The following is a 23,348-nucleotide window of genomic DNA, read 5'->3' as shown; positions in this document are numbered from 1 at the left end:
GACAAACTCGAACACATAAACATAATGTTGCTGTTGATATGTAAATACACTGTTTGTTATCATAGTTCAGAATACCAAGTGTAAAACTACAATTTAGAATAGCTGATATCACAAGATTGAAAGAGAAATAAGAGGACAATAGTTGGAAAGACTCACAGTAGTCTGAAAACAATTTTAGTATCAAAAACTTCATTACAATTGATGTTGAGAAATGCATGATTGCATTTAGTTTTTGTGCCAAAGATTGGAAATGTATTGCTTTTAAACATATAATTGAATGTTCGTTGGCTCAAAGACAAAACCATTTTCATTTTTATTCGAACCGTTATAGTTTTTATCGTAACTTTTAATATATAATTGGGTGATGTGTTGATTTAAATGTTAATTTTGATAAAGATTTTCTTGGTTAGGATTTAGGATGACTTGAAAGTTGTTGATTGGGATAATTTATGCCCCAAGAGCTGGTGTTCTCACTTCTCTGGCAGGGTTTGATGAATTGGTTTGTTTATTAGATTCATTTTTGTTTGTTGAGATTGTTCAGCTATGGCCTACGGGTGAGGCTTATGAGTATCTTATTATTATTATTATTATTATTATTATTATTATTATTATTATTATTATTATTATTATCATCATCATTATTGTTTTTGTTTCCTTAGCTCAACATTTAACACCTACTAAGTCCTAACTCCTAAGGTGTATATCTCAATCCTTCTGCCTTCACTCTTTGTTGTTTAGCTAAAGGGGAAAATTAGGTCTTCGTTGTTGCAGTATTGGATTCATGAGTTGAGTAACATATCCATTATACAGTCAAGATCAATTAGAGAATCAAACTTTTATCATGATGGAATGGTAAAAAAGAGAGAAACAAGTTCAATAAATCACTTTCAACTTACTTTTTTCGATGGGAAATTCAGGAAAATCAAACACTTGTCATATTGATGAGGTGAAAAATCTGAATACTACCATTGAAGCCAGATATATTAATATTTAATAATAAATCTGCATCTGCATCAGCAATCAGCATCGCAAGAGATAAAAGGGTGCAGCCCGCAGCCTGCAGCCTACTTGAAAGAAATATCGCTATGCTATGCGTGTGTCTGATCCCTGTTTCACTGAAATGGAATAGGAATGCCGAGATTCTTGTTGACAATAGCCATTGCTAAATAACGAGTACCCATACCTATAGGCACCTTTTCTTCAGGGCCTTCCCAGAAAGGAGCTTCACCTTCACCTACCAGACGCCAATATCCTGCCTGTAACATCTCTGCTTGCTCGTCTGTTTCACAGTTCTGTAGCAGAGTTTCTATTCGGAAATTTATTCCAAGAGAACCCAGAAATTGAGACTGGGTAATGGGACCATGAACAGAAACATCTTCTGGAACAATAACACCAAGTTAGTGCAATAACTTTTATGTAAATTCTTCCATTTTATCCTATAAATCAAATTTAAGAGCAAAAATATCTGACGGATACAACTTATGAGGTACATCTGATGCCCAACACAAAATAGGGGAAGAACCAGAGAGAGAATAAGCAGCAAGAACTCTCTACCTGAAGCCTCCTCAGCAGAGTGTCGGATTGCTTCAAAATCAACATAGGCACTGAGATCAGCAGTTCCGGGTTCATCAAGGATCGGAACAAACTTCTGTTTACGAATTGCCTGCAGGAAGCCATAGATTCACAATGATTGAATCAGATTTCTGAAGCTTGTTCATCCTGCTTCTATTTATTCAACTTACTGTACAGCTATGTAAATTTTCATGCTCCACATGAATGCTAACAACTTGATAGGATATAAAAGATTTCAAGTTAATTGCCATGGGTTCAAGCAAGTACCACTTGTTCATCAAGACTGCTTAGTTTTTTCAACTTTGAAAAGGCAAGCAACAAAAAATACCTTCCATTTTTGTTTTCACATTTTCTACACTCCTATGCAATCAACAACCAGACTTGAAACAGCCTTGACTCCTTATTCAAAACTTAAATCCTATCCTTACATTGATTTGAGGTACAAGATCTGCTAATAGATTTTTAACAGCAGCCTTAAAAGCTAGATGCTGTTAAGAAGTATAACAAAGAAAACGCAGAGATACTTATCATATTCAAGCAATTACTGAAGTCACATCATAACAAGGCTTGAGATATACCTGAAGACTATCAGATACTATGCCATTCAGACCATAGTCGATAATAAGTGCTGCACCACCATCAGAACTTATTCTTTTTGAAATTGCTCCGGTCAACTCCATAGCCTTTGGACAAATCTCAATATGATTAAGCTTGTCTACTTCCTCTTTCACAATCCACTTGCAGCGCTTGGCCAGAAAAACATTTGCTGGTGTTGGCACAGGTGAAAGAACAAAGCGAAACCTAAACAGTTACAGCACACAGCAACATGTCGCTAAAGTTTTTTTGATGACCAAAACACTTGATTTATAGTATCATGAAATCTGAAAGCCTTACTGTGAATCTTCAGCTACATCAACCATTTTCTCACACCAGCCACGAGAAGCCCTCTGCAGATGAACTCAATTAGAAGAGTATAGTGGAAAGCATTTGCCTAAAAAAATGTTTTCTTCATGGACTCATGAGTTCAGATACTTCACAAAGTGACTGAGATGACAAGTACAAGTTTCTGGACATACACACAATTGACCGCGAAGTAGTGAATGTCATGGCAGACTATTTCATTCTTAGTTCTATCGCATTAATTAAATGACAACTTTCTACTGCATTAATCAAAATCAATTATCACTGGTAACTGAATTCAACTTTTATATGACAACTTTCTCCTGATTAATATTATGAAGTATATATGTAAAATCAAACTTCATCAAAATAATGTCATGTAATTTAAATGGAAAGTACAAATAACTTAACACTGCACTTAAATTATGCCCGAGTAAGAGACGGAGAGATAAATGGCAGATGATTAAACAAAAACAAAGCAGATCTTAGAGTCAAAAACATTGACAAATCCGTGGAAACAACAGAACCACAAGTTCCCAACAAACCAGGAAGGCAATTCAGTAAAGTGAAAGTCAAAATCAAAAACGATACACACAACAGGAAACAGCACAACAAACCTGAAACTGATGGATAGGTAGAGCATCAAAAAACTCATGCGCTATTATGACAGATGGCACTGAGGGAAAATCAAAATCAAAAGCAAAAGCAAAGGTTACACAGAGCAGTAAGCACAAATAGAATTACAGTCTGAATCTCAAAGCCCAAAACGAATTAAGACAACAGAGCCAGAAATGATTCCAGTAGTCGAACATTTTGATAAGTGGGTGAATCAAGCTTACCTCCTTTTAGCTTTATTTCGAATCATATGCCTCATGTTCAGATACAAACCAATAGAAAAAAAAAGCATTCATCCTACATTATGATCCAATACCTTAATTGTACCCAACACCCAATACATAGTATATTCTTATTTATATTTGAAAATTTTAATTTTAAAAGTTCAACATTTGGGTGATTTTCTTTCCAAAATCCCACCTTTCGTTTATTTTATAAAAATCCGACATGTGCAACATATTTTCTTTTAAAGGGCTAAATGACCCTTAACCTAACCAGGTTAATCTTTGACCAAAAAAGTAAACTGCCATATGTTAAGTTAGAATTGGTTATTGCTATTTCTTTTTTCCTTAATTACTTTACAAGAGGAAAAAAAAAGAAATACAACAGCCACCCCCACCTATCCTCCCTCCCCCCCTCCCTCACCGACCACTCCCCTCCCTGAAATGACAACCATAGGAACCACGTGCACCATCTAAGGATCAATAGATCCTAATGGTAGATTTTGCAATGAAGAATAGATTCCAGTAGTGGTACAAGGCAATCTCTGATGCACTTCTTTGTTACCAAGTGACTTCCAAAAGCCGGAAATTCCTTTAAAAGAAAATGTGGTGCAAAGGTTGGATTTTATAAAATAAATAAAAGGTGTGATTTTTAGAAGAGAACCACCAAGAGGTGGGATTTTTAAAAGTAAATTTCCTTTATATTTATAAGCATCCCACAAAATCTTCCAAACATCATTTATAATCTAACACCTCTAGGGCCCTAGTATTATGAGAATTTTTGTAATCTGAAAAAACAACTACACATAGATTGAAAGCAATGTAAAATCAAAATACACATACATTTAGGATTTACTTTTAGTCAGACTTGTATATCAAAGACGCACTATTAAAAAGTAAATGGAAGCGTCCAAGTGTCTTATCTATGTCCGAATGTCAAAGATTGACATGAAAATTTTAAGTAAAGTGAAGAGTTCGAGCAATATAACTTTAATACTAGCTTTGTATGTTAATTTTCTTTGTTTTTTGGGATAAAACAACTTCGCTCAAAAATCAAAAGCAAAAACAAGAGGTACAAAGTAATCTAAGCCGAAATGGGGAAATACAAAATTCAATTTTGCAAGCATCATAAGAGTCGAGCTACATAGTGCTCCATAACTGTCAAATCAAAGAAAAGATATATACATCACTCAATTTCATTAAAAAAAGATCAACCAAAAACGACTCCTAATCACACAAAAATTCCATTGCTCCTCACCATACAACGTAGTTAAAGTCTTATGCCAACAATATAGAGCCAACTACACAAATTAAAAATCAATTTGGAATTGCACTAACAAAGATTATTTGGTCGTATCTAATATAGAGTTACAACTAACAACCAACTTTAATGACCATTTACGTATACTCCCACCTCAATTCTTTTTTATATATTGTTGCATGTTGCTACAATTCCCAATTATTCATGTCGTTCTTCATGGTCATTATCGAGGTTATCTTTGACCTACTTCTTCCTCACAATTGTTACTCACAACAAAAAAGTGAAAACACCCAAATAATGGCTATAAAATGAACTAAGAGCAGAAGAGGAAACTCACTTCAACCTTACTATGCTAAATAATATCCGCCAAAGAAATGCAAACACAAATGATTCTTTTGCGGATCACTAGCAAGACATTAGTGTGCATGTGAGAAATTAAAGCCTCATTATCCAAAAAAATCATATTATCATAACGCACAAGTAGTGAATATCCTGAAACTAGAAATCTCAAAAGCTATTTCACACACTTTGTAACCTACTTTTCAAAAAAGAAAAGTGGATTTGACATAAAGATAATTTGTTAAGAGAACTACAAGTAAAGGAACCACATCATCTTATCATAGTTATACGACAAGAGCATAATCAAGGATTCTAAACCATTGAACAACATCCCCCACAGTGGATAATGAGGATAATTAAAATCATTCGGTGAAATTATATCATCAAACTCAAAAAATAGATCAAATTGGATTAAGACAAGTCGACACAAATAGATACTAAATAGCTACTCTCCAAAATCCCCCACAAAGATAAAATTTTGATCATTTACAAGATTCGTATCAGCTCCAACACTTTATGCCAAAGAGAGGCCTATGTGGTAAAGCCATAACCACTTCGCTCAAAGAGACAAGTTTAGACAAAATTTACCATAATTTTGGTCCTTTCTAAAAAACATTAAGCCTAAGGGTCATGCTTTGATCTCAAAATCCATGTACAACAACATTTGGTAAAATTTTACACTAGTAAATATTCAATATACACTTTACCTTGTCAACCATACAAATGTATTGTTCATTCCTAATCATATTATCTACCACTGAAAATATATTGTTTTTCCAAGTGTTAAATGTAGGCAACAGTCTAATTTTTTTTAAGACTATAATTTGTGAAAGAATTTATAATCGATAATTGACAATAGGATATGAAAAGTGCATAGATGAGATATTAAAAAAATTTCCATCGTACATGGGTTGTGGATCTGAGCGTGGTAACTGTGGACTAATCACAACTCCCTTTGTGCTTAGAGTTATGGAAATATCCCTAACTAAAAAAATTCTTATTCCCTTCTCCAATCGCAAACCAGAAAAAAGTTAAGATAAATCTTCCGAGTCTTCTAGCAACAGTGCAAAATACTACCAAAAGACTCCAACGAGAGAAAAATGCAAAAAATTATGAAGGCAAACAAGACTCATACAACTCCTTTAAAAAACTAATCCTTTTTTCAATCATCTAACCTCTAGAACTATCAAAGAACTCTATTTCAAAGTAAAACTAGAGAGCTTTTAGTAATGTGAAGGTGCATTCAGAACTAGAAAATTCCACATGGACAAAGGTATAAGATTTTTATAAATTCATAACTAATTTGAATTGTTTTATACATACCCATATATCACGTGAATAAATTCTTTTAAAGATAATGAAAGATGTGGGACCAACTTCAAACATAGCCAACTTTTGGATTATGTTAACTTAATTTTTACGAGCCAAATATTACCAAATTTACTAGGTCAAATACTATGGTCTTACCTCCTGAAGGAACCTGCTCAAAAGAGGCATGCCATGATATAGGAATTCCAGCTAATTGACTAATTATCTTCTCTTTTCCCGATGACATGACATCTTCATCCACACACTTCAAGTTTCGGTGTTGGATCTTCTTTAGTGTAGGACTGCACTCAACTAAGTGTACATGGAGTGAATCTGTAAATTGTTTGAACTTAGATGCACCCTGAATGAATGAAGAGTTATAATATTGTATTACTATATTCTATGAAAATGTAACATTTCTTTAGGACATTTGACCACGGATGAAACACATTATAAAGGAATTGCCAACATTTACTTACACGAAGAAGATCAACCATAAGGGTTCCGCGTCCTGGGCCAAGCTCAACTAAGTTCACGTTTTTAGGACGGCCCATTTGCTCCCAAACGCACATGGCCCAAACACCAATCATCTACAGCCATTTGTACAAAGTATTCACTAGAATCATTATAGGTGAAAGAAAGTTACATGAAGGGAGAATATGAGACTAATTCATGCATCTAAAGATATAACATTTACTAGTAAATAAACTGATTATCAAATTACCTCACCAAACATCTGGCTCACTTCAGGAGATGTAATAAAGTCACCTTCCGCGCCAAAGACATCACGATTGATATAGTACCCAGCCTTTGGATTTGTAAGAACTTCCTCCATATACTCAGCAACTGAGATAGGGCCTCCACGAAACTGTAAAAATCAAATATGAGGATGAACATGAATTGAACTATCCACAACGAAGACACGAATAATCAAACATATGATTGAATACCAAGGTAGGATACAACAAGTTTGTTGGATCCTGTTTCGGGCCACTCACAAGAAAAAAATTATCGGGAAGCAAAAAGTGAGTAAAAAGCTCTGAGAAACAATTACTTTGGCTATTATGTAGATTGAACAAAAATGATAACCTTTCATTATAGGTTGTATGTTAACTTTACTCATTAACTCATAGAGTTTGCTTGTACAAACTCATGTTATTTGGAATCTCCTACAATTCTCTTTTTCAAATGCTCGATAAAGAATAATCTTTGTTAAAAAAAAATCTCAAACATTGATTTCTTTGTTTGCAAAGATGTTCCCATATTGTAACAATTTTAAAGCATAGGCATAGTTGTAATAGTTGTATACATAGTGATCTCCTAATGTTAATATGTACTTGTAATCCCCAAGCAACTTAGTATCAAGGGGAGAGCTCAAATATGAAAGAGTAGACTAGGAAGACCATCTTCATCGTTAAATCTAGTACAAGCCAAACCCTCATAGAAATTCATCCCTCATTGATAGGTAATTAAATAAAAAGTCTTAGGCTAAAAGACAACAATCCCCAAGTTGCACTTCCTTAGTAGAAGAAAAGAGAAAATGAGCAATTTAGAAACTCAAGGAGCTGCCCTCCCATTTCCATATGGCTTTGGATTGGGATGTGTATTTAAGCTTATGAGTGTAGGAAAATAGACAAAAATTAGAAAGTTGAAATAGTCAATTTTTTGTTAATATTTAGGTTTATTTATTAGCCCTAATAAAGGGTTTCTGCTAACCTCATTAGCTAAGTTACCTTGCGTATATAAATTGTAGCCCTAATGAGTGTTAATTAAATAAATAGCGATTATTCACCTAGAAATCTTTTTTTTATTCTTTTCATGGTATCATAGCCATAATGTTTCATTATGATCTGGTGACCGAAAGGACTATTTTCTATCATCATCCATTAACGAAAAAACACAAAAACCTTACTTAAATATATCTAACATTAATTCCAACGAAACCAACCAGGACACATTTTACAATTGCTCCAACATATGAACAAACCCACAAATGTCCCAAAAGAAAACTTAACCCATACCATCAATCTTGCTGAAAACGGAAAGGAGAGATCCGATTATGGTGTAGATTCGAACCAAAAGAAAGGAGAGAAAAGCTTCAGGTTATGGTGGAGATTCGAATCAGAAAAAGAAAGGAGAGGAGAGCTTCGAATCTGGTGGAGCATTAAACAAGAAAAATAAAGGACAACTAGTCTCTTGAGAGACCGTCTCTTTGAGAGACGTATCTCAAGCCAACCCATTAAAGATTAATACCTACTTACCGTATTCTTAATGCCTACTTCCATTATCCTTAATGCTTACTTACCGTAACCTTAATGCCTACTTTCATATCTTAAATGTCTACTTACTCCATTCTTAATGCATACTTAAAATATTTTAAAAAATCTATAATGGGCCTGCCCAATTGGAGATGGTCTCTCAAAGAGACCGTCTCTCACAAGAATTTGTGAATAGAGGAGAAGCTATGGTTATGGTGGAGTATCAAACAAGAAATTTTACCGAGATGCCATTTTTTTAAAGATAAGTTTAACTAATTTAAAAGTAAGAATACATAATTAGGGATAAGGAATCTCCACTGCATTCACTACTAATAACAGCAAAGTCAGCCACTCACTCCAACAAAAATCATTTAAAGCAAAGTCCTTAAACAACATGTTTGCCTTAATGCATGAATTAGCTAAAAACTTAAGTTTCTCCCAAACAATATCTAACCCAAGAAAATGATCATTAAAAAATTGTTTATTTCTTTGGATCCATATCAACCAAGGAATAGCAAGAATGCAAAAATTATATAATATTTTGAGGTCTCTTAACTTCAAAATAATAATAATTAACTGGAAAAAGATCTTGATTTTCACATGCCCTATCCAAGTCTCCCCTTTAACGTTAAACAATTTGATCCACAATCCTCTAGCAAAACTACAATGCAAGAAGAGATGATGGCTGTCCTCTATATCCCTAAAATGCATAATGCATCATCGTGGGCATAATGAACGTTGGGGCGTCTTTTTGCATGTTTTCTAGAGTATTTAGTTTTTCAAACAGCATCATCCACGAGAAAGCTCTAACCTTGCAGAGTGTCTTGGCCTTCCAAATGAGTGTATCCAAAGGGAAAGTAGGGGAAGTTTTTGGAGGCATTACAAGGAAAGAGTAGATAGACGCACATGAAATGGATTAAGAAGGATCATGGTTCCATATTCTCCCATCAAACTCCAAAAGAGAGATGAGTGTTTTTGAGAATGGATAAGAGATTGATAACCAACCAAAAAACTCGTAAGAGACACGATCACAAGAATTTAGAGTGTACCTGTGAAATTGTTTGTCGGGGACTAAGACGAGAAAAAGATAGTGTCGCAAGCGCATCCCATTGAGCTATACGTAAGTTGTCTTAAATCTGATGATTTTGTGCCAAAGAGTTAGGTTCAAGGGGAAATCTCCACAAGCACTTTCCAAGCAAAGCAGTATTTTTGGCCCTTGTACTTCCCATACCCAAACCATTATGGTTATGTGGTAATCTAATTTTCTTCCATCCAACTAAGCAATCCTTCTTCTTATCACATGCTCCCTCCTAAAGGAAGTTTCTCATAAGTTTTTCCAAATTGTTTACAATGCTACGAGGGGCTTTAAATAAGGATAAATAGAGAGGCAAGTCATTCAAAGTCGTTCATCAACCATCAAGCCTTTTTGACACCTTCTCAATGATTGGTGACCACAAAATTTTCCTTCTAGGACTGAGACCTAAAGGAAGGCCTAAATAGGTAATTAGAAATTCGACCACTTCCCAACCTGCCAAGTTAGCCAAGTGTCTCAAAACATTCTTCCCAATGTTAATACTTGCAATGCTTGATATAGCCAAATTAATCTTTAAACCCGAAAAGTATTCAAATAAAACGAGAATATCTAATGTTTTTTTTTGAAATTTCATCTCTTCCTACTTTCACACCTTCATTTTCACCCCTATCTATCCCTCTCGAGATCAACCCACTTAACATGTCCATTACCAAGCAGAACAGCAAAGAGGAAAGTGAATCTCCCTATCTAAGACCCCTAAAAGTCTTGAAATATTCTTTGGCAAACCATTTACCACTACGAAGAAATAAAAAGAGTTCGAACAACCTTTAATCCACCTACACCATCTAACTCCAAAACCCTTTTTCTCTAATATTTGACTAAAAAAACAAGTATACCCTGTAATAAGCTTTCTCAAAGTCAACCTTGAAAACAATTCTAACTTGAGCTGAACCACTAAACAAATGCAAAAAAAACCACATCCAGAATTTGTCGATCTTTGATGAATGCACTTTGTTCAAAATAGATAGCGCTTGAAATAACTTTACCCAATCTTCTAGCTAGCACTTTACTTAAGATTTTATAGCAACTAGTCTTTATGCTTATGGTTCTAAAATTTTTCAACCTTATTACACCCTTGTTTCTATGGGAATTAAGTGAATGAATTTAGAGTTCATGCTCTAGCATATAATTCATGTCTTGTTAAACTCATGGAATATTTTAATTAGGTCCTTGTCATGGACCAGGTGACTCCGTTGGATCCATTACTAAATATATCATGAAGGGCTGAGAAGGGGTAATATAGAAATTAATAATAAATAATACTTAGGAGTTTGTTAAGTTGGGGGGAATAACATGTAGACATAATTACTATAAACAGAGGGGAAGGGAGAGGAATTAGGCATTCATTCAAGTAATAGTTTTAAGAGGAGTTTTTTACTCATTGGGAGAGAACAATCCTCTCGAATGCTTGTATACTATCCTTTGTAATCATTCTTTGTTTACATTCAATCTTTCGTTATACACTTACATTTTACATACAAATCGATACATTCATATACATTTTCTGTTCAATCTTTAGTAATTACATCTTATGGCTAAGTCAGTCCATGACAATTGGTATCAGAGATGTTCGATTCTTGGTGATGGAGGACGTGTCAGAGATCGCGAAATGTGGTCGGAATCCTGCTGGAACTCATCAAGATCTCAAAACTGGCTTGAACAGAGTATTAATTATAATGGAGGATATAATCACTAAAATTGACAACAACATAGCACGACAAGTTCAGATTTCCAGACAGTCTCAAGCAAATCTTGACCAGTTTCGAAACAAGTATTTAGAGAATAAGAAAAATCAGATGATCTTTGGGAAGCTTTACTCAAAAAAATGTCTATGAAGGATTCAAAGGCTGCTCATAATGACACGGAAGCTGTAGATCTAGACAGTTGTATTGAAGTTGTGGCGAAGAAAGAAGAGTGTACGAATTCGATTCTTGTCATTAATGAAATTACATCTTATGGCTAAGTCGGTCCATGACAGTCCTCTTTCCCTATTTCCCAACATCTTTTGAAGAATTCTAATGTAAAACCATCTTGTCTTCTACTTCAAACATAGCTTGTTTTATCCCTTCCAACTTAAATAGGCTTTTCAATCCAATCTGCCAAAGATGATCCGATCAAATCCCACTCTAGACCTATGATGAAAGGTTTAGCATGATTTTCTTCTATAAACAAGTTTTGGTAAACATCTGAATTTCTCTATCAATGTCTCCATCACCACGAATCTTCTAATAAATGTACCCTCTAATTCTTCTATGAAATTCTTCACCCTTCTTCCATTTACCACTCTAAAGAAAAATTTGGAGTTAACATCTCTCTCTTTGACCCCTTTCACTTTCACATTCTGGAGCCTGCTCTCTAATATAATTTATTTCATTCTCCAATTATCTCTCCTATTGACGTCCTCCTAGCCAATTGAAGCCTTTAGTTCTTTACTATCTATCAAGTCAATTTTTTCCCGCAAGCTGTTTTTCTCCCGGCGAAGGTCCCCAAAGATTTCCTTATTCCAAGTCTTTGATTTATTCTTTAGGAATTCCGGCGTCTCGTGAACATGTAGCATTCAAATATGGCGTCCTCATATTCTTGCCCCTATTATTCATTTGACTCACGACACTTGGATGATCAAGCCAAAAGTTTTCAAATCGAAAAGGTGTAGGTACTCAAGGTAACCCTTTTGTCTCCAAAATGAGCGAGAATCAGAAGTTACTCTTAAACCTAAGAAAAGGGTTAGATCAGTAAAAGTTATACCCCATCCTTTTGCATAGAAGAGTGTGTCAATTCTGGTAGTTCCTTCTCTATCGTCCGAGATTGACCAAGTGAAAAAGCCATTAGTAATTGAGAAGTCTTATAAACCATAATCGCTAATCACTCGTTCAAATAGTCATACTCATTGTAATCCGAATGGAGGTATAAACTAGACAAATAAAGAAGAGAAGAGCAATTTATTTTTGAATGGAGACATGAACTAGAAAAATAAAGGAACGGAGAACATCCTTTTTCTTGAATTTTTAAATCAGGAAAATGAAGGAGAGAAAACATGGAGAGAGAAAGAAGGTAGGTAGCATCGATTTTGAGGGGTTAGTCCTTATTTGTGATTCCACTTACCTTTTTGATGGGGAAATAAACTTAATCCTACTTAAATCACCCATATATCTTATCCTACTAGCCTAAAAAAATTGAATCAACCCATATTAAATTCTTATTAAAACAAAACAAGAAAGTCATGGATTTGTTGGCCTCAAAGTGGAAATAAATTGAAATTTGATAGTAACTTATGATCCAAAAAACATTAAAATTTTCACCAACGCAAAAATATTTATTGATGGTTGTGATGTTTGTATTGTGCATGATGACAGACGAGGAAGATTATTAGACATGGTATTGAACAAGGTGTACTTCATTGATAAGATTATTCAAGTTGGTAATGCAATGATTGCCCATGCATCCACCAAACTATAGATGCACCATTGTCGCTTATGTCATCCTCCCCTCGGGTATGTAGAGTTTTCCTTTCAATTAAGCTTTCAAATTTATCTTATTGTGATATGAAACTTTTGTTCTTGCGAAGAGCCATCAACATTCTTATTTCTGTAGTCATTCTTATGTTGACAAACCATTTTTTTTAAATTAATTTTGATATCTAGAGACAAATACCTTAGTTTACTACACGTGATTTCTCTTACTTTGTGCGATTTATTTATTTATGTCATGATTATACTCGCATTAGTTGGGTATATTTATTGAAACACAAAACGGAAAGTTTTGATGTGTTTGTCAACTCTTATTAAATAATTCAAACTCAATATAATATACAAATTCAAATTCTAAGATCTAATAATGGAAGTACATTAAACTTGACATGAAATATTTAATATCCACAATTGCCTTTATTCATCAAACCTCTTGCTCAGATACTCCACAACCAAATGGAGTAGCTGAACGGAAGAATTGTACCCTTCTAGACATTAATAGAGCCCTTATGATCAAATCCCAAGTGCTAGAGCACTTTATGGCATGAAGCCATTGTCACAGCCAATTCAAAAATCACCTTCCCACAATAAAACTCAAATATAAAACTCCTCTTGACTCCCTTGGATCCTTCACGATCATCCCACCTACTCATTTCCTACCATAGAATAAAAACAACGCCGCATGGCATCGCATCGGCCGCGCGTTGTAAAGGTTTTCAAAACAAACTAACCAATATTTTCCGCGTAATAAAGGTGTAAAAAAAACCGCATTTTAGGCCGCATTAAGGGATATCTTATGGTTTCGACTGATATTTAGACGTTATGATAACCGCATCACTCCTGTTACCGCATCAGCGTTCTGTTACCGCAATTGCAACCGTTACCGTATTTTTACACTATGTTTCCTACAAGCACGTGTTAATGGTTGCACGTTGTATGTCAATTTTCGAAAACAAAACTGAAAAGAATTAAAGCCTACGGTTGGCAAGTGTCTTTATTGATATGGTACAAATTAAAAGGAGAATATATGTTTTGATCCAATCAATATCAGTTAGTATATCACCATGGACTGTAGTTACTTTGAAAACTCCTATAGTTACCACCACGTCCGATCTCAAGAGGAGAGCTCTAGTGATGATTTGAACTTAAAAATCCTCTTGAGTAAGTAGGTGATTACAACTGCGTCACCATATAAAGGCGATTTTAAAGGCAAAAATCGTTAGCCTAACTTATGTAAGATCGAAAGTTGTTGATATTCTCACAAAGGCTATTGCATCTGAATCATTTGAAGAAGCGTTAGTGCAAGTTAGGTGTGTTCAAGATCCTACCACCCAATTTGAGGGTTTTACTAGACCACACAAACACTACGTTATCAATGGGTTTCTGTTTCCCTTACTAGCTAGATTATCTTGTATGTATAAACTGTAAGTCTGTAACTCTTATAAGAATTGATTGAATGAATAGCAATTATTAACCTAGAAATCTTTTTTTTATTCTTTGTAAAGAGTAACCGCTCTCTTCCTCCTGTAAGGGTTTTCTAACACCACACAAAAAACAGAAATCACAATTCTTACATCAAATGCATATTGCCATGATCAATTACCAGGAAGTTATTAATACAACCTTTTCATGCAACACACATTTACACATTAAAAGTACAAAACTTTCTCCATTATATAACACACCATCAAAGATATGAAAATGCAATAATTAACCTCCAAAATAATTTCATAACAAGAAAATAAAGAAAAAGAAAACGGCTAACCTTGATAATGCTTTTTAAGTGATTTACAAGCTCTGAATCAGAGTTCAGTCCATGAGAATGCTCTGTTACACATAAAACAATAATAAATCAATGAAAAATAAAATCTCAAAACCATAGTAAAACAAACAGAGACAAAAGAAACACAATAAACGATGAAGAAAGTGATACCAGGAAGATTGTAGAGACCAGAACGATCAATGGAGATGGTGGGTTTGGATGTTGACAGGTGTGCATTAGGATTGTCCACCAAATGTTCGACGAAATGATCAGAAGAGTCATTTGAGGTTGATGAGGAATAGAAGTAGTAAGGAGAATAAGAAGAGATAAAAGGTCGTAGGAAAGTGCAAGACTTTGACGATGAAACGAAACCAAATTTCAGACCTCTTCTTAGCATTTGCATCTTTCTCTCTAAACACTAACGAACCAACTCTAGCATTCGAACAACACTCAATTTTAACTACAGATATCAAATTTATTTCCTTTGATATATATGAAAAATAAAACAAGTGATATAAAATTGGAGAAACAAAATAAGGGTTTGGGCAAAGAGTTCAAGGTAGGGGCCGAGTTATTTGGATAAAAATCGAAAACCAAATCAAACCAAATCAAAATTAAAAATTTAGTTTGATTTTCTTATAATTTAATTTGAATATGGTTTGAAAAGGTTGGAATCGAAAGTAATTTGGTTTGATTTTGGTTTGCAAATGTTAAAACCAAAAAAAATCGAAAAAAAATCAAAAAATTTGAAGATAAGCTTTTTAAGCAAAAGATTTCAATATATAAGGTTCGGTTCTATGAAGCTTAATTCCAAAAATAAGTGCCAACAGCCCAAACCTTAGGTTAGGAGTATATTCATAGTTAGTGATAGTGATCATAAAATAAAATGGCCCAAATTCCATAAATTCAAAAATAAAAGCTCAATTTTAATTATAAAGGCATTAATTTCAACTTAAAGTAAATATTAAATAGATCAATTAAAATAAAATTTTTCAATTTTGACCTAAAATGATTAATTTTGACATTAAACTCATCAATTATTTCAAAGTCTTCAAAATTGAAATTATGTGCAGATGGTTGGAGAGCAATCATTCAAGCAAAAAATCAACTTCATGATTAACTTTTGTACTTACATATTATGTATGCAAGGAACGGGCACATATTAAACCCACCTTGAAATTACAAAAAACATTATCGATTTATTTATCATAAATAACATGGAGCAAAAATCAAAATTAGAAACAAAAATTTAACTCTGCTTGAATTCTTTACAAACCCCAATTTATTTACATATCATAAATAACATGGTGCAGTCTCCATTTGTTCATCCTCAATTCCAACTACTAAAAATTCATCCAACAACACTAACAACAATAAAGACCAAATCTAAACTTCAATAACATCATCAACAAAATTGTCTATGTAATTTAACACTGTTGAAACACATCTTGAATCATTTTTTAATCCTTATTCTCAATCCCAAACCAAACCCTAACTTATTCATGTTCAAATCACACTTCTAACACTTACCCAGTACAAATTCTATCAAAATATAACTTAATTCAATCTAAGATTCATAAATTTACACAAAACTTTAACTAATTTAACAAAAAGGAGAAGCTCCCAAAAATGGAGGAAGAAAAAGGAAGAGGCATGTGGAGGAGCTCTATGAATGTTGTGACCGACCGGCTGCTCGGCAGCGTGGTGGTGCTGCAGGTTTCGGACGTTGGCTCTGGTGGGCGGCTGGTGTGGCCAGCATGAATGTTGGTTTTTGTGAGGGAGGAGAATGAAGAAAGAAGGGAGAAAGAAGAAGATAAGAAAATCATAAACTTTTTGAGAGAAAGAAAATTACGAGTCTTTAGTTTATTTTATTAGTGAGGGAAATAAACAAGGAAGAAAAAAATTAAAATACTAACTATATTCATCTTGGGTATTTTATCTACAAAACCCAATAAAAAAAATTAACCCTAGCCATACTTAACTTTATTTTAATAGTTGTAAACACTTAAATAAACTGTATATGTTTGTTATAAAAAAATATTATAATAACTAATACAAATATTTGATAACCAATATATTACAGAATCATTTTCAAAATAATTTAAATTTTTTTGTTGACGTCAAATAATTGCAGGGTGTTACAGGCATCCTCAACGACATCCACATCATCCTCAAAAGGATCGTCAACAAGCTCACTTCTCTCATTACCATCATCCCAAGGTCCCATTTCATTACTTTCTCCCAAGTTAACCATTTCATCAGTTGTAACTTGATTCGGAGGGGGTTGAGAAGGAGTACAAGATGGGGAAAGAACAAAGAGATTTTGAGATTCTTGAGTTGACATAGGCATAGGCGTAGGAGAAGGATTAAAAGACACATTTATAGCTTGATTCCTTAAGGGCACGACACCTCTATAGTCTCGTCATCCTCAACCGGAAATGCTAGCAATTGTCCACTCATGTCATATTTAAAACTTGTATTTACGGTACTTCTAGTGGAGTCCAATTCAATCTTAGAACATATAAAATATTTAAACTCATTCAAATCCATGTTCGAGTTGCAAGCAAACAATCTACATCTACCCCCAACATAATGAACATTGCCACTACTTTATCGAATCGAACCATTCCAAAAACATACTATAGTCACACGAAATGATGCCATTTCTACATGACTACAAATAGAATCAACATCATCATCAACTTCATGCAAAAACAATCTTTGTTTATAAAGATATCAACTACATTAGCTATAAAAAATCTCTGCGACGTACAATCTTTGTTTAACATTCTTACATAAACAATCTCTTATAAACAATCTTTTAATATATAATTTAAACAATCATATCAATTACATTAGCTAAATTATATAACAATAACATATAAACTATATTTCTATATATGTACATTGTACATTATGAAATAAACTATAGTGCATTATCACCATCAACAAGCATACTTCAAAAACCAACACAATAAGGTAATTAAAACAATTAATTATTAGCTTAATCAGTTGTTGATGACCTACAAGAAAGTGATTTGAGAATTTATGACCTACATTTCAATAAATATTTAAAAACTTCAATAAACCCTAAATTTCAAAAAAAAAAAAACACAAAATCGAAAAAAAAATTAAACTGTAACACCCCTGAATTTCCAACCCCTAAGACAAAACCAAAAATCGTGAAGGAAGGGAGGAAATTCGAGTGTTACATAAAAGAAAAGGGACAATGATTAGAATAAACGCTAAAGATTAATTAAAAAGGTGAGTGAGTGGAAATTTTCATATAAATGATTAACATAACTAAACTAATCTAAGGCCTTTAATACCTTTCAAAAATACGTCACGACGGAATGAATCATCGTCGGCTTCTCAAATCATCAACACTAACGAGGATCGTGGTTCCATTGCTAACGCATCGATTTGACGGATACTAAAGGAGTATTCTCACTACTATACATTCAAAAACTACGCAGCGCAACTATGGATCATACAAGGAGTCACATGACCCCATACGAAAGAAATTATACAATCTCAAAAGAAAACCTCACAAGTAATAAAGAAGGTACAAGCATTAGGCAACTTGAACACAATTGTTACGACCGTACTCAGATCTTTCTCCCAATGCAAAGCAAAAGAAGCTCCTATACCTATCACGTCAAGCTATGATCCTCCTGCTGCTCAACATAATGACCATAGTCAGATGTTTCATAGCAGAAATATCATAGAGAGTCATGAACAAACAACAACAAACACATACACGTCCGTAATTTAATGAACTTATAACAATTAAGTCATTGAACAAAACTATAGACAACGATATAGTATGGCAATAGCGAGTCTACTCATCTGTCTAAACACCTTCATTTACTCATAATTTCTCTTTCAAAGTACTAATCTCTCGAAGTATATTCGAGGGTAGTGGGTCTTTTCTCTATTCATGGCATAGAGACACGGCCAAGGGCGTTATCGGCCACCCGGCGCCCATGGTAAAGTATGAGCTTATGCCCCCTCCAGCTGACCCTCTCGGGTCCTACCTTCAGGAAAAACTAACACACTGAGATACTCACCAGTGAAGAGGCCACCATATTGGGGTTTGCAAGGCCCGCATGGTAACACCTTGGTCAAGGGGCGGTATCGACCACCCGACGCCCAATGACCCAAGCATGCTCATACCCCCTTTATGGTGGTCCCGTCGGACCTCACCTAGGGGACTACTAAATCAACCGGACATAATCCAGTTGAGTCACGCCAACTAATCATAAATCAGGGCTCAATAAGTTGGAAATCACTTCATACCACACACAACCATGGTGTGTTCTCTACTATTTAGAAATCTGTTCTCATAGTCTCCTCATGCTTTCATTCTACTTGCCTATATCACTATTATGACTATTCGCTAGCATGGCCCACTTTCTGGCAATCTATAATTCTAATACGATGCATATAATCATGAAATATGGATAATACTTTGAAACGATGAATATGATAATTAATTATTGCGCGTACGTACCTGCAAGCGTCATTGCACAACCACAAGTTACAAAAATCACCCGACTAAGGTTCTACTTTTCTCTTATGAGGTGGGCACCTATATAAGTTATGAATAGAACTAATAAGTTCCCTTAACTACTTTGTCATACCAGCTAAAAGCCAAAGTAACCACTATCATCCATTCACGACAAGTTTTCAATTACTTCTAGCACATACACATCTCATTCAACACCAAGCGTAATCATCAATTCAACAATAACACAAGTTTTTCTATCGACAAAGAATAAAAGGATTATGTCAACTAGTTCATTACACACCACTAACTTTGAGTTATTACGATTCACATCATCTTAATATAAAACGACGATTCACACTTAATGTTGATGTAGTGCTAATATGACGACAAGGACGAATCTTAAGGTTATCACATCGCAATATCATTTATTATATTCTCCAAGGTTAGAAAGAACAAAAATCAAGACATCATACAAGTAACTTTAACAATTCTCAACAGTTGACACTATGTTCATGGCTTAGTATAATTATGTATTTATGACTTCAATAACAACCTAATAAGGTATTAGTAACTCTCAACAATTAAATCACTAACAATTAGCAACTGCTACTCCCAATTAACAACCAAAATCATTTCTATAGTCAACTATAATCAAAATCATCACTAATTACCACAACAATAATCAACCAAGTCTTAAAACTACTTATAAAATTATTGAATTAATCATCACACCACCAAAGTAGCATACAAACACACACACACTACTAGTAATCACATCTCTAAATAAAACCCTAATCATTTCATGTTCAAAGATAATTCTTTTAACTATTACCCATACTAAAATTCAATGAAACTAATACACAATCAACACACAACTCATAAACATGGTAGATTCTAGTTAGAAATAGTAAATTAATCAATTTGAAAAGTGAGAGATGGCTTACAATGGGTGAAACTAGAAAATAGGTCAAGAGGTTGGTGGTTCTTGTGGTGGTGGCGTGACTCAAGGTGTTGGTGGTGGAGGAGGGCTGAGCGGAGCCGGTGGGGAAGCAAACCCGCAGCCTACTGCAGCTGTGATGCGCAACTGCAGCCGCCTGCTGCTGAGGCAGCGCGCGGGAGTGAGGAGGAAGGCGTGGTGCTGCTTGTGGCGGTTGTGGGAGGCTACCAGAGGGAGAAGGGAGAGAAAGGAGAAGGAGGGAAGGGAGGCTGCTGCTGCTGGTGTTTCTGTGGGGCCGTGCAGCGGCTGGTGGCGGCCCAGCTGCTCACTGGCGGCGCAAGGGGAGAAGAGAGAAAGAAGGAGAAGGAGGAGGAGAAGGAGGGATGACGGCTAGGTTGAGCATTCAGGGTTTCATGGGGTTTTATACTTATTATTACTATTATTATAATTATTATTATTATTATGTTTATGTTTAGCTTGTTTATTTATTTATTTTTATCTCGATTTATTTTCTTGCGAGACTCAAGTAAAATACTCACCTTCGTGGGCTCACACATTTTAATAAAATAATCATTTTGATTCGATCCTTTTTATCTTAAAAATCGTAACTATATTTTTTGATATACATATATATATAAGTTGACATTTAAATTCGTATATAAAAGAAATTTATTAAAACTAATTCAGAAATAATTAAATATAATTGTAAAATCTTTAAAAACTATTAAAATATTAAATAATTACGTCATTAAAATCTCGGGGTGATACATTACGTTTGAGCAACCTAGGGTGTCACAGACTAAAGTTGAAGTGCTAAATTGAAAGAGGAAAGTAAGAATTTAAGGATTGAAGTTGGTTAATAGAGGTTTTAAGGAGGGAACTGTCGAAATTTTGTTAGGGTTTATGTTTTTAAAATTTGAGGAAATGAGGAAGAAGGATTTGCTAGTGTATTTAGCCTCGATTATGTTCTCAGTGACTAACTGCGAACAGGTATTTTGGTCAAAAAAAGTCAAATGTTTTGTTCGCTTCGAACATAGCCATGACCCGGTTTGTCTGAAGATTAATGTATGCTTTTTTTTGATAAAATTACTTATCTATTTCAAATTTTCAAAGAAAAAACCTTAACAAGAACTTCCTTGCCTCTTTTCTCCTTTCTCGTGATCTCCTTTTTTTCCCCTCAAGCTTATTCATTTATGAAGTACAAAAATAAGTAAAATTTTGCCCTTATGCTTCAAATTTCTCATATCACAAAAAGAAAATACTTCGATTTTCCAAGTTATCTTCGACATTTTCAAAATTTTAAGGAAATTTGATGAATCTTATTGATCTCCTTTTCTGTTTGATATCCTTTTAGGGTTTGAGGATATTTTTATTTTGGTTTTCTTTTGTCGGTTTATGGAAAATGGAGAATGAACAAAGTGCAAAAATTTCTTGTTTTCTATTTTGATGAATTTTCGGTCAACCTCGATTGCAAAAATTTGAAAAAGTTGCATTAGTAGACTCATAAGACCTACTTTAAATTTGGTAGGTGTACAATCCATAACAGGTTATAAAATCTTGTATTGGTGATTGTCTTGACTTGTGCAGAGTGTTAGCAACTTCAGATACGTACACGCAATAACTAACCCTTAAATGCAATTTACTTTAAGACATTATTATTTATTGTGATAATATGCATTGTATCGAAACTATGAGGTACTAGTGAGTACATATTATATGAAGAGCTATCAATTATAAAATCCTTGCGCCTAGAATAGTTTAGATAATGAGAGTGTAAGTAGAAGGCGACAACCATCCCTTTATTTATTTAAGAATTGTATTATGTCTTACTTGGAGTTAGAATGATTCCTTTATAGGTGAATTTCGTATTTTGTTTGAGTTGCTTAGTGGGTTTTGCTATCCCGGGGCACTTATTAATAGTAGAAAGCGAGTTATTCCCATTTGATAAAGCATTAGATTATGATTAGCTAGCGTGACTCAACTGGATTATATGTCCGATTAATTTAATAGTCCCCTAGGTGAGATCCGATGGGATTACTGTATGGGGGGTATGAGCATACTATTGTCATTGGGCGTCGAATGGCTAATACCTACCCTTGACCGAGGTGTTACCATGCGAGCTTTGCAAACCCCAATGTGGTGGACTCTTTACTGATTGTTACCCCAATGTGTTATATTTTCCCGAAGATAGGATCCGAGAGGGTCAGCTGAAAAGAGTATGAGCTCATACTTTGCCATGGGCAACCGGATGACCGATAACGCCCTTAGCCTTGTCACTATGCCACGAAGTAGAGAAAAGATCCACTACTCTTAGATATTCTTCGAGGGATTAGAAGTTTTGAAAGCAAATCATGGAGTAAATAGAAAGTGTTAGGTACAGGTGTAAAACCCTTATTCTCGTGCAATATTGTTGTTCTATTCACTTGTTTTGTGGTTCTAACTACCATTGTAACGAACAGTCCTTTTCCAAATATAGGTTTATAATAATGTAATAGTAGGTAATGCTAAGCGGAAGACTATCGAACCGTGATTATTGCGAAAAAGAAACAAAACAAAACAGAGTTTTCAAAAAAAACAAAGAAAACTGAAATCATTAAAATAGTTTTTCGTATTACATCTTTCTTTAATACATAATTATCGTTCATAATATAAACTACATACATATTATATCCTAATCTCTCATAAACAAAACAATAGCTTCTTAATAACTTCATGTAAAGTTACCTGCAGCATCTGCTCCCGAAATATGGGAACAACCAATGGAAATCGGTCAGCTTTAAAAAAAACCGAGTATAAAAACTTACCGCAATTATACATGTATAGAGAATATATGCATTGCAAAAAGTAACATGCAAAAATAAGTGCATCGCAATAAATAATATGCAAGGTATCTTATGTATTATAGGGAATTCATTTTTATATTAGATTCATTTATATATATTAAACTTCTGGTCCTTCTGCCTGAGTACCAGGGCGTGATTTACTAACACTTCTGCTTGAGTGTTAGGCTGTGGAATTCGATTACTTATTTAATGAATGCAACACATATGATCTTTGTTTGATATATGTAAGAGCCTGTTAGGGTGAGGTAAACCAAAACCCCTA

At 34.3% G+C, this 23,348-nt stretch overlaps 1 protein-coding gene across 6 annotated transcripts; it reads right to left on the bottom strand.

Annotated features, from left to right (window-relative positions):
- Positions 1 to 872: 872 nt before the first annotated feature.
- On the bottom strand, positions 873 to 20,648 carry LOC130818808 (uncharacterized). 6 transcript variants are annotated; one of them, XM_057685031.1, is made up of 12 exons: positions 20,251 to 20,648; positions 19,310 to 19,387; positions 14,968 to 18,473; positions 14,800 to 14,861; positions 6,941 to 7,084; positions 6,696 to 6,806; positions 6,376 to 6,577; positions 3,090 to 3,148; positions 2,467 to 2,519; positions 2,151 to 2,373; positions 1,555 to 1,663; positions 873 to 1,378 (listed from the first exon to the last, which is right to left on the bottom strand). In XM_057685031.1, exons 3-12 carry the CDS (start codon positions 15,197 to 15,199, stop codon positions 1,113 to 1,115), a joined length of 1,461 nt encoding a protein of 486 aa, XP_057541014.1. In that variant the 5' UTR covers positions 15,200 to 18,473; positions 19,310 to 19,387; positions 20,251 to 20,648; the 3' UTR covers positions 873 to 1,112. The 6 variants fall into 6 exon arrangements, with proteins under 6 accessions (XP_057541014.1, XP_057541013.1, XP_057541015.1 ...); XM_057685030.1 differs by having other exon boundaries at positions 14,968 to 15,228; XM_057685032.1 differs by having other exon boundaries at positions 873 to 1,375; positions 14,968 to 19,387.
- Between the last annotated feature and the right edge of the window lie 2,700 nt (positions 20,649 to 23,348).

Source organism: Amaranthus tricolor, chromosome 7, assembly GCF_026212465.1.
Source record: "Amaranthus tricolor cultivar Red isolate AtriRed21 chromosome 7, ASM2621246v1, whole genome shotgun sequence".
NCBI lineage: Eukaryota > Viridiplantae > Streptophyta > Magnoliopsida > Caryophyllales > Amaranthaceae > Amaranthus > Amaranthus tricolor.
The sequence above is the reverse complement of the archived record's forward strand: the minus strand, read 5'-3'. Positions and strand labels throughout refer to the sequence as shown.

What these genes read in the sequence shown, in the direction of transcription:
- LOC130818808 (XM_057685031.1), bottom strand. Translation starts at nt 15,199, where the DNA reads ATGCAAATGCTAAGAAGAGGTCTGAAATTTGGTTTCGTTTCATCGTCA. An exon ending in TGAGCAGGTTCCTTCAGGAG is followed by an intron (nt 3,149 to 6,375) that starts GTAAGACCATAG and finishes ATTTTCCCTCAG; the next exon opens with TGCCATCTGTCATAATAGCG. An exon ending in TAGTATCTGATAGTCTTCAG is followed by an intron (nt 1,664 to 2,150) that starts GTATATCTCAAG and finishes GGCTTCCTGCAG; the next exon opens with GCAATTCGTAAACAGAAGTT.